Source organism: Molothrus aeneus, chromosome 1, assembly GCF_037042795.1.
Source record: "Molothrus aeneus isolate 106 chromosome 1, BPBGC_Maene_1.0, whole genome shotgun sequence".
In the NCBI taxonomy this organism is placed as follows: Eukaryota; Metazoa; Chordata; class Aves; order Passeriformes; family Icteridae; genus Molothrus; species Molothrus aeneus.
Window position 1 is genome coordinate 20,750,350 of NC_089646.1, and position 12,828 is coordinate 20,763,177.

The 12,828-nt window shown below is 35.6% G+C and overlaps 1 protein-coding gene across 1 annotated transcript in view; it reads right to left on the bottom strand.

Annotated features, from left to right (window-relative positions):
• Window positions 1-4,199: 4,199 nt before the first annotated feature.
• Window positions 4,200-12,828, bottom strand: part of STAM (signal transducing adaptor molecule) — a 33,088-nt gene continuing 24,459 nt past the window's right edge. The window contains exons 11-14 of the mRNA XM_066552665.1: window positions 11,618-11,672; window positions 11,124-11,277; window positions 10,432-10,607; window positions 4,200-9,289 (exon numbers count right to left, since the gene is read on the bottom strand). Of these exons, the coding sequence (XP_066408762.1) occupies window positions 9,040-9,289; window positions 10,432-10,607; window positions 11,124-11,277; window positions 11,618-11,672 (635 nt within the window). The 3' untranslated portion in view covers window positions 4,200-9,039. The remainder of the gene's footprint in view (window positions 9,290-10,431; window positions 10,608-11,123; window positions 11,278-11,617; window positions 11,673-12,828) is intronic.

Genomic DNA, 12,828 nt, shown 5'->3' on the forward strand with positions numbered 1-12,828 from the left:
TATTTTAGTAAACTCTGAGTATGAGGAAGGCTTAAATATTCTGTGAATATGTAAATGCTACAGCTGTCCTGAAGGATCCCAGAGTTTAAGAAGGAATAATGAAGGGGAGACTTTTTTCTGACTCTGGTGATAGGAAAGATTTTTAAGCCTACAGGATTTACTGTTGTGGAACGTGCAGTAAGGTTGCTGATAAAACTGACTGTGATGAGCCAGGAGATCATATTCCTTAATGCAGCAGTAGAACATTATAAAAATGAATTGAACACGTAGGAGATCAACACTGGTTTTACTTGACTGCTGCCTACATGTGAAGCTGTATTGCAATGCAATAACAGTTCTTAACAACAGTTAAGAACACGTCCAGGGAAGTTGTGGATGCACCATCCCTGGAAGTGTTCAAGGCCAGGCTGAATGTGGTTCTGAGAAAGTGGAAGGTGTCTCTCTCCATGACAGGAGGTTTGGAACTAGATAATCTTTAAGGTCCCTTTCCACCCAGACCATTCTATGATTTTGTGAATCTTGAAAGGAACACACAGTTCCTCTGTGTGTTTTCATAGAAAATTACTCATAAAATTTTATGATGGACTTGCCACACATACTACAGTATTTGAGTTTCTGAATCCTGCAATGAATAGAATTAGCAAGTAGGATGGAACTGCCAGCATGTATCATTAAACAACTTAGAACCAAACCTCAATCTGCAAGAACAGAGGTGCTCCTTTCCTGGGTTGAAATCTGGCCAATTCCCTTGATGAAACTGCACCACTGATGAAGAGAAAATAAAGTAAGAAGGCAGTGATCCCAAGAAAATGGCAAGGTGCTGTGAAAAGGATACCCGATAGGGCAAAGGGATATTGCAGAAACGTGAAACATACAAAGCCCAGTTCCAGCAATTGTATGACTGAAGCAGTGACGAGGGACACTACTTCAGAGGTTAAAGATCAGGACTGTCTGCATTTCAGAAAACAAGGTAAAAGGCTCCATAAGACATCTGCATTATGTGGAAGGACAATCTGCAGACTAGAAATATCCAAAGAGAGAGAGGTTTCATGTATGTGTATATATTAAATTAATTAGATTTATGATTAACCATTAGTATTTCTGGGCATGCTTGCTGTAAGGATCAAGAATGGAAAGCATATGAAAGGAGATAACCATTAGGAAATACATATACTACATGATACTGATTGAATATATATATAGAGGAGAGCTGAGATTTGGACTTTCTGCATCGCTGCTGCACTACAGGAGTCCACTGAATGCTGCTCAACTCTATTGTTCACAGATACACAAAATTGTTTCATGCTACCTACTGTCTGTCTTGAATAAAGAAAGCCTTGGAACAAATCTGGTGTCAAATTGAGCCCCATGGATGGACAAATTCAAGGAGTCTAGTTTTTGGAAGAGGTAATCAGGAACTGGTCTGAACAACTAGGACACATAGCTGCCCCCTGAAGTGATCAGTGGGACTCTGAAACCTTGGAAGGAAGAGCTAACATTTACAGAAGGTCTTGATTATCCAGAAGATAAGAAGTGCTCAAGAGTAGAAAGCATGTCTGTTTTGAGAGAACAAGCTTACTAAAATAAACTACTAAATTAAAATCACCTACTTCATACTCAAGTGAGCAGCAAGAGTTTAAAAATTACTAATGCAATATCCCAGTGGATATAGTGGAGTATCATTAGCCAGACAATCAGATAATATAAATCATGACTCCACAGAAGCTGCAAGAAACTGGCTAAAATGTTAGATTGTGGACTTGAATAAAACAAAAAATTCTTCACTAATTGTTTTGCCTCACCCCACCAGGAAGAAAGGGAGTTCTCTGAAAAAACACACCCCTAACAAGTTTTTTAGACAATAGCCATGATTTCTCTGAAAAAGAACCCAACCAACTTATCTGGAAGTTTCAATAGCACATTTCAGTGAGATGCTTGGTCCTGATCCTGTGTTCAAACTCAGGTTCAGAGAAACATGACTTCTCTGCTATTCTCTGGAGACTTCCCTTTTTTTATGAAAATCATTGTATTACCTATTAATCCTCAGGCCATATGATTTTTGCTGAAGGATTTGCCTAACCATTCTTCAGCATCAACTATGACAGTGTTTCACAAGGCAAAGAAAAAAACTAATTTGGGGAAATTTTCACAAGTCTAAAAGCCATTAAAACCAAGGCAACTAAATGTTCACACTTCTTTAAAAAGCACAGTAATTTGGGGCAGTCTGACAGACTGCAAAATAAAACACATCTGCATAATCCACAAATACCTGAGGATGCATGAGTCAACAGGGGTGAGCCACCACAATGGGCCAGAAATAGATTCCAGTGTGATTTCAGTAGCAATCAGAGTGTTATTAGTAAATCAAGCTTCAGAACTGTGAGTGGTCCAGGTATGTGTGTATTGAAGGCTTCCATTCCTTGATATGTATGGTTCCCGTAGCCAGAAAGTGATAAACAGAGACACTGACCAGCCAGTTTGTGCTACTGAGCAGTGTCCCAATGACAGCAGGCTCTGCCAAGCACCCTCCACCTGCTAAGGCAGTGGGTGTCACCAGCATGGGAACATGGGGCGTAGGCACCAAGCTGCACTGTTTGTTAGCAATCAAAGATGCATGCAGAAGGACTCAAACCCATGCTGAACAGGGTTAAGCCAAGTCAAAGCAAAATATTAGGTGACACAATCACCACATTCCATATATATTATATCAGAAGATTGCATGCTAAAATTGCATTTGTCTTTTTTAGCCCTATGGGATTATCTGCATTAGTGTGTGTTGCCCATGTACAGTCCCAGGGTTGATGTGAATTTTAAAAAGTACAAATCAGCCTTAATTAGTGGGAGTTCTCCCACAGGTTCTCTCATAATGGCTTAATTCTCGTTTCTCATTTAAAACACAGATCACAATCAGTATCAACAAAAACAGACTCGACTTAAAATAATCTAAATTTGAATTTAAAAATATTGTGAGAGAGAAAAATCTTTATCCTGCAACAGAGTAGAATAAGATTTCAAAACTAGTTTGAGTAATAAGACAATTCATTAAGGTCTCCAGCTTCATAAATATGATATGAAGTGAGTGCTATGAAGAGAGATTATATATGAACCAGTTCTTCAAAAGTTTAAGAGTTGGTTCCAGCTCCTCAAACACAACTTCATGCTTATATTATCTCTTGCCCAGGTTCATGGCAACAGATTTTACAATAAACTTTAAATACTATGAAACAAACTCCCAAAATCTATTTTTATCATAGGCATCCCAACAGAAATGCTTTTTACCTAAGAGATAGGCAGTAAAGAAAACTCAACATTAATTGCCTCTCCTTGATCCAAAACAGAACAAGTTTCATTTCTACACAATCTGCAGAACTTTTAATTCTATCAACTGAATAGACATTCTCTTGAAAGACACAAGTTATGCTACTGAACTAACCCACAATCCACATAACCTCTTGTTCTAAGGGGTTTGCCTCACATTTTTAGGAAGACACCCTAAGAACAGGCAAACTGATACTGCTGCCCACTGCTCCCAAAGTCCCATGCATGGTGTCTACATCAATTAAGGCAAGAAATTAATGCTTATCATTGTTTTAAGAACGCAGCATACAGCTATCAAGTCTATTAAGCTCCAATTCTGACAGCACTTTAAGATTCATAAACCAGGTTTTAGCCTGATCTTCAAGACATTTTACATTGATCAAAACACCAGGTTCTACACTACTTTGTGTTGCTGTCATCAGAAATGGAATGAACTGTCAAGCTACCAAACTGTCAAGCTACCATAGAATCAGCTTATTCATCTGTAACCAAATATATACATCAGACAGTACAGACACAATTGTTTCCATTTGTTCTTTAAAATCTCTTTAAAATACTGATGCTATATTTACCAACAGATAGAGGACATGCAGCATACTCAAAATAACATCTACAATGGATTATCTGGGTTAGCTGAAGGAAATCAATGAGAGACTGTGCTTAAAAAGATAATGTAATTTATGTGTAAGCATCAAACAAAAACAAAAAGCCTACAAATCCTCCCCAACCAGAACAAAGAGCCCACCTCCACCCGATCTAAAACCAGAAAATGTAAGTACTTTTAACAGACCTTGCTTATTGTATCTCCAAGTCTTTCCAGCAAAAGAAGTCCTTTTCAGAATATTCTTCTATAAAATTTATAAATTGACTTTGCAACATAATGAACTAAATACTCCAACTTTAATATTTTGCATTCATACCAAAAACAATTAACAGTTTTTACAAATAGTGTTATTTACTAAAACAATTCTTGTACAACGGTGCAGTATATCTAAATATATACATATGTCAACATCAAAGGGAGCATCAAAACAAACAAAGCCAAACAAAAATGCACTTTGCTACTGTGTACACTTTATTAAAACCAAAGCAGACTGCAGCAGGTTTTTATTTTTCATGACATAGACAAAAAATATTTGGATTCCAGAAGAACATGCAGGATAGAACAAAAACTGCTACCACCTTTTTGCCAAGGAAGCAGCATGAAAAGGTAATTTTAGATCTGCAATTTACATAGTAGCAAATGGAATGTTTTTAAACACAACCATCCTAATTTAAGAAACAAGGTTTCAAAAATGTATGTAGTGTTTTTTACATACTGAAGCAAAAGTTCAAATGTCAAGGCTTTCTCCATGTTTTCCTATGGTGTTGGACAGTGTATGTATGAAGGTCAATATTCTTCACTGCAGCTGAAAATGAGAAAGGAGTAGCTGTAGTGTGGAGTTGATCAGCTTTACTAAGGTTGAATAACAAAGTAAAAAATGATTCTGCCTGCTGTTGGCAAGGAAGGTTTTTGTAACTTTTATTCCACCTTTATCTTTAAAAATAACTCTTGCAGTTCTTAACTGGAAAAATTATGCTTCCTTGCTCTTCAAAACAGATACATACATGTTCTCCAAAGGAAGGTGCAGTTGTGTAATTCAAAGTGCCAGTGTAGCTGCTCTAAGTAGAGATGCCTTTTTCATTCTGTGAACCCCAGCAGAGAAGGAATAAGACCTTTGTATATAAAGACTGCACAGATATCTTTGAAATATGAGTGAAAAATAAAGTGATATTAGAGAAATTACTAAAAAAATTGGAGAATGAGGTATTAAGCAGTTCTCCAGTGTAAATCTGATGCTCCTGCCATCTAGAGGAAATCAGAGAACTATAGTAGCAGCCTAGAGTCGATCAGCAAAATATGTATATGGTATTAAAAGCAAATCCATCTCTGTTACATCTAACCATTTGCAATCTGGCAGAATTTTCTGAAGCTCAAATTTATTTAGTTCTCCCTGCCTCAAAATTCATGAACAGTATTTCGACATAAATACTGTCACGTGAGGGCAGTATGCTGCTCCACACCTGTTGAAACATGCAGGAATTCTTACATTTTGCTCCTTTTTACTGCTATGTGCTTTGGCCAATGACATTACAGACACATCTACACAGCACCAGTTACTAAACAGAGTTGGGCAAATATATTGTGACTGTTCCTGCACACTCTGGAACACACTGCCATGATGTCAATACAGAAAATTTTAACACCAGTATTTTTCTTGGGAGGTTTTACAGTAAATCTTATACCATTGTCGTGCCCACATAAATTGAGATGATACACATGGCTAGAAAAACTTTGCTCATAAAAGTGAAACGCACAGAAGGCACTTTCCAGAGTTTGCTCCAATTCATGCCAACCAAGACACTGAAATGCCCCTTCTGAAGTTAATTAGTATTTTTGTATTCCTTAAAGAAAGGGTTAAGTAAAAAAGGGTTATACAAAGTATCTGGAAGACATTTTAGCCTTAAACTGACAATTTACATGTAAAGAAACAAGACATTCAAAAATCAGGTCTTCTCTTGGAACATGAATAACATTTCCAACGATTCCTTACTTTCAAACAGTTTACATTCTGACACGTTATTTAATTGCTAAAAAGCTTTTCCACACAGTAGCTGTACATGTGCTTTCCCCTGCTCACTAACATTTCAGTGTTCAACACCATAATAAGGTAGAACATAAGTGAACTTGGTCAAAACAATGCAGGAACAAGGAATCTGAGAATAAATCATGGCAGAGAAGCAACAGCAATGGCATCTCCAGGTTCATGATAACAAACCAGCAGAGAGGAGGTGAACTGAAGTATCATTTCTAAGCTGTAAGAGAGAATATTAGAGGATGACTGCAGAATTCATACAGTGACAGCATCTAGCAAAGTAGGAGAAGGCATCACTTCAGAGTATCAAGCATACAGGGCAAGCAGAAAGACATTTTCTGATTAAAAAAATCAACATGAAGTAATACAGCTCCAAATTCAATTTAATCCAAAAATTGCATGTGAAATGGAAAATGTAGATTGCAACAGAAACACTAAGACTCAGAACCTAAAATTCTAGTGACCTACTCCACCAGTTACAGACAATGAACTCTGATTCAAAGTCAACTAAAATTCCCAGCCTGCCTCAGGAGATACCTTAGAGCAGTGACTTTTATTAAAGTATGGAGGAAAATAGAAAATGTTTATCTTTTTTTCACAACTTTCGTTATATTGAATTTAAAGGGGCACTGAATTTTAGCAAGTGGGTTTTTTTGTCATTATGAACATGAAAGGTGATTTTAATTTTCATAAAAATGGATGAATGACCAAAATAAGCAAGTTGGAGAGCAGAAAAACTGTGATGAACATAAGGGTTCAGTGTTCAAATGAGAAACCAGGATCCAGCATTTCTGTAAATCAATGAAAAACTTCAAAAGTTTTAAAAACAATGACAATTTACTAACAAAATGTATATTTTTTGGGTCATTTCTGTATGGAAGTTCCACATACCCTTATTAGGGAACATGTGACACAACATATGAAAACCTAATATCAAAAAGACTATCTTGATGCTTCAAGCTTCTCCTTGAATTAGGGACTAAGAACAATGGAATAAAAAATTATTTTCACTTTTGTGTATAAATTATACATTTCTATACATTGACTATCTCATTTTGGAATAAGATAACTAATGCACACAGAGAACACTATCTAAATTATACCACAAGTTCTTTCTAAAAACATCACTTCTTCGATCCATAAAAAGTCATCCATGACACAGTATGTCAGATTATTATTTTTTTCTTTAGTATTTCCTTTCATCACAGCCTTTTGTGATGACACCAAGCACTGAAATAATTAATGACAGTTTGCAGGGATGCTTAAAAATTTTAGAGAAAACAAATATGTGAAAATCCTAGCATTAGATCAAGCAGCTGGCTAGAACATCCACAACGGGAAAAGATCAACCATGGGCACGTTTTGTAACCACCCCAGTCAGAAGTTATGCAAAGCAGTCATCTTAAAGTATCTGGCAAAACACTGATGTCAATTAAAATAGTGAAACAAAGGCATGTTAGGTAACTGTGAACAGATGCAGGAGTACATGGCATGACAGAGCTCATTTTATAGTATAATGTACAATTGCAACATTTAATTCCAGAAGCATCACACTAAAATATAGTACACATAACAAACAACTTCTGACATACACACAGGACTAAAACCAGATCTGATGTTGAAGCCACCCAGTATTGCTCTAGTGGAAAGTAGAGCTGCTGGAAAAGATGAAACCAGGATGCATTACAAGATGGAATACAAACACAAATTAACAACAGTCTTTGTACAAGAAACTCTGCTCAAGCACACCTGAAATGCTGCCTTCCATTACCACATTTCTTTTGCAGCACCTCATCCACAGAAAGAAAATACCATGATTTACAAAGCCATGTGGCTAAGTTACTGAGGAACACAAGGGTTTAAAACAGGCTAATGCATGTTGCTGCAGAAGAGAATTTAAAGTAACCTAAAAGTGGATTTAGATGAGATGCCTCATGAACTATTCAAATTATAAAAGGGCTAATAAACTCAAATGGTACAACTGGAAATTGAAACAGACATTTAAGGCAGAAGTGTTTGTGTTAGAACAGTAAACAGAACAAATTGTTAAGCAAGGCCACAAGAGATATAATGAAGCCCTGAAGGTTTGTTCAGCAAAGTGATTTACATGTCCACAATTCTCCATGTTCTAATTAAGAAAACTTGAATAAAATAGTGTAATTCATGCTGTGTGTTCCAGTTTAAAACTCCATTGTTTCTCTTTCAAATCAATTCCTCTGTCTTTCTTTGGTGTAATCTCTACCAACACACATAGAATACAGTTGTGGTTCTCATTTTAAAAAACAACTTGGAAAAATAAATTACATGCTTCTCATGATAAAATGCTGTTCTGTTTCATGGTCCCATTACATGTTTAGCAGCCTCTGAATAGTAGTTTTAAGTTAGTAATTATGTCCAAAGCAGAATCATAATTTGCTTTTATCCCCCCAAATTATTTACTAGTTAACAAGTTTACTTTGGTAGATAAGCTATCTAATAGTCATGATACACTTGTGTTCAATTCAAGAAGTAGTGAAACTTAGATAAGTTTATCAATTCATATATAGACCTTAGCTTGTAACTGTAACCATGATATGCAGAATTACTGTTTTTCCTGCACTGGAAAAAGACATTGCATCTGTCTTAAAACTAGACAAAACTATGAAATATGGTTGTCAGTTCATGATTAAAATAAAATAGTAAAGCAAATTATTTTTAAACATTGTGTTAAATATATTTGCATGACCACCATAATTATACGAAATGGGCACTACTGCAATCACACACTATATGTACATAACATATATGCCACAACAGTTTGCCATGGTTGAGTTTTCACAAACTAGCCAATTTAACCATACATAAATAATCTTGTACCAATTTTAGGCATTTTAAAAGGAATTAAATTTCCTAAATATATCAGTTCTTCCGCAAAATTAAAAAAAAAAATCCTAAAAAGTCAGTGCAAATTGAACTTGTTCACCAAGAGAGATTCTTATTAAGCTGAGGATAAACAAAGTTTAAGAGATTAAATGAAGGAACTCATAGAATCGCCAACCGCCTTTAGCAGAGGTTAAAGAAGATTAGGAATCACAAGTCCTGGATCCTATAGCAGAGCCTTCTGTGAGTAACTGTGCTGTGCTTGTTGAGGTGGTGGAGGCTGTGGTTGTTGTGGAGGTGCTTGCTGACTGCCTGCTGTCTGGGGCAGAGCTGTGGATGCTAAGTTATAGTTTGGCACCTGGGGCATATTAGTTCCAGCATTCTGATAAGCAGCAACATCAACAGTACCAGGTGGTGGACTATACACTGAAGGCTGGTTAGAGAAGGTACTTCCAGCAACAGAACCAACCATTGCACTGAAAAAAAACCAAACAACAAAAATGAGAGAAAACATATTTAAAGTAGAATTAACAAACCATTTACCAACAGAACAGCAAAACTTTATTGCTTCTTCAGTTGTTCTATTTATACACACAAAAATCTTCTAACTCTGGACACACTGCATATTTTAAACTAGCCAATGAGTATTCCCATTAAAACTCAAACACACTCCTCAGATATAAACATACAGTAGGCACTCCCCATGGATTTAAAATTAGACCATGTATCTGTACTTCTGATTTATTTTAAGGTGTAACACGGAGTACCATTTATCTTCCAATCTATTCGTGAAAAAAAACAAAACCCAACAAATTGTTTTAAATAGCAAAATAAGTCAGATGAATATGCAGAAATTCACTTTATCATTGTATGCTTTGCTATCCCAAATAAGTACCTCTGGGGACAAAGACTAACAAATAGTTTAATAACTCAGATGGATGTGTCTCCCAACTTTTTAGAATAAAATTACTCTCCATAGAGAGTAAACAAAACCAAAAAACCCAAACAAATAAAAAGCAATTAACAAAAACCCACAAATCTTTCCACAATATAGGTAACTGAACCAAAACTTTGCATCTTTGGCCATCCAGCCAATGTAAAAAGCCTTTTTTAGCTTCCTTATTTGGGCAAGCTGTATAAGCTTTAGTCCGTATTCATTGCCCATTCACTTCTTTCCCAAAATGAGCAGAATTCTCCCCATTCTTCTGTAGTAAGATATTTGACAAATAAGCAGTAGAATTTACACTCAGAAATTATGCAGAGCCAGCCAGAGCAGCATATAATCTTCACCATTAAAACTATATTAAAAGTTACTACTAATTCTACTAAATAATGTCTGTATCATTTTCTCTGGTTTATACTAAAAAGCATAGAGCTACATAAATTACATATTTTGTATACAGAAAATTTAAAACTATATAAAATTAAAAAAAAAAAAAACCAATAAAAAACTTAAGTTTGTCAGGAATTTTTACCAAATACATGACACCAATAAAAAGCACTCTGGAAGTGATTGCACTAAAGTATCATTCAGTTGTGTTTATTATACTCCTGTAATTTAAAAAAGAGTCTCTGTTTAAATTGATTTAAACTTGAATAGAAAAATATTTAAAATTACTTTGTGTAAGACGTCTGTGCAGGCTGACCAGGAATTACTGAGCTGGCAGATGGAGTAACTGTGCCTTGGCTGAGAGAAGGGAGCTGTTCTGGAGGAAGATTGTAACCTTGAATGGGGCCCATCTGTGCACTCCCTGCCACCAAATATGCATTACCTTGAGTTTGCCCTGGATAAACCTAGGAAGTTAAATAAAGCAGTATTAGAAATAAAATACAAAAAAATTTGCTATTTAGTATCTGACTTTAGAACTTAAAGACTTCTCAAATCTTTTCGTTTCCTTTTTTTTTAAAGATCACTAAAGAGCACTTAGCATTTAAATTGCTGAAGTTAAAAATGGTAATTCTTTCATAGCATCATTTTCATGTTGAATTATCTATGAGTAGATAGGGAGAAATTGTACTCCTTTTGTTGCTTATTTTCTTTGACCCACTATGCAAAGTCCTGGCAGTTTTATTTTTTAATTTTATGCAACTTAAAGCCCAGGATGGGCTTTTTCCTTGATCAAAAGGAACTGAGCAGAAAAACACCAAATGCATTAGAACCCACAAAAGAAGAGCATCCAAAGCTTGTAGCTGAAAACAAACGCTTTCATTTTTCTTTTTTTACATACTGTGCAAAAAAACTAAGAGAAAACACTGCTCAGTCAGTGTGAACTTGATAAGGTCAATGGCTATTAAAGGCTACATCCATACCTGAGAGCCAGAAACACCAGATGACTGCATGTAATACTGCTGGTTTTGTAGTTTTGCATACATGGAATACATTGGGTCCTCATTCATCAATTTGTTATACAAAGAAAGAGCCTCCATTGCTTTCACATTGAGCTCTGACAGTTCTGAATGTTTCCTAGAAAATATATATTACAGTTATAATACATTCATTTTACAATTTAGATAACTTTATTATAAGACAGACAACATAGAGTAATTTCATTAAGTGTGTTAAGTAACTTTTTTTTATTGTGAACTGATGCTTGACAAGTGACAGAAAGTCAAATGGTATAACACTATAAATTGTTATGTGACTATGGGAAAAAAATCTTCAGACCTCTTCTCAGAGAAACTACTAATAAATACACATATTTTCTTTGCCAGCATTCATAGAAATTACAATATTATCAAGTAATAACTCTGGTTTCTAAGAATGAATTTTAATTTCGGTCAAAGCACATGACATTTCTTTTTACCTGTCTATATCCTCCAATTTTTCATCTATGAGAGGTCCCATCTGGTGGCACATTGCTAGAACAGAAACACATTAGAATATATCAGAGTAATAAACATTTCCATACTGCAAAGTCAGAAAGCAATAAAAAAATTAGATAGAAATAGATGCTTGTCCAATTTTGTTTTAGTTCATTACTATAAGCTGTATGTCAAAAAATTTTTAATAACAGAGGTAGCATCATGAACAACTCAAAAATGAGGCCCAGCTAAAGTTTTCAGTACTGGTACAATTTTAAAAATATATTTAAAAATAAAAATAAAATTAAACAAAGTACATTTAACATCCAGGAAGTATAAAACTGAAACTATTTTGCATTAGAGGTCCACATGAATTGAAATCTCTTCTTAAAGAAAGAAGATTTGGCACTGCAACCTAGATCATGTGCTCATCCAATTTTGCTACAAGAAGACTATGAAAACAATGAAGGAGAACACTGGTTGCAATGATTCAATCATCTGCACATCAAAGACACTAATTGCACATTAGTCTCACTAGAATTCTAACTGGGGGAAGGGGCTCTTTCAAACCAGTGACATGTGCAAAAAACAACACAAAATTTTTCAGAATCAGAATGAAAAAGCATTAAAATAAACAAAAATGCACACCCCTTGCCTCCTTTCAGCACAAGGACATGGAGCTCATCTACCTGCCAAGCAAACCATAGCTAATTAGCAGAAAGGCAGAGTTTGTCAAATGTAAAATAAACAGACACAGAAGCTGAAAGGAAAATTTAGGATATTAGAAATGCAGAAGGCCCTGAAAACATCTGAGCCATGACAAGTGAAAGGACATCATTACTGAGTTCCTTGAAGGCAACTCCAGGTGCAAGAGGAGTTGTATGAGAGGTACCCATCTGCTTCTTTGAACCTGGGATCAGAAATACATTGGCAGAAATGTTGGGCAAAGATGTAAAAGCTGTCAAAGTTCTGCCTGCTTTTATGTATAGCACAAAGTGTGACAAAAGGCATCACAAGGATTGCTTAGATGTCTGTTAACATGATGACTGCTCTGCTGCCAACTACAAACTCTGGGCTCCTGAACACATTAGGATGAGCTCTCCAGTTCAAAGACATTTGTGACTGGACATGTGGATGGCAGAAGAAAATGAAGCGATTTTTCTGTCAAATTTTTGCTATAGATATGTTTTGAGTCCTTGATTCCTACCAGTGG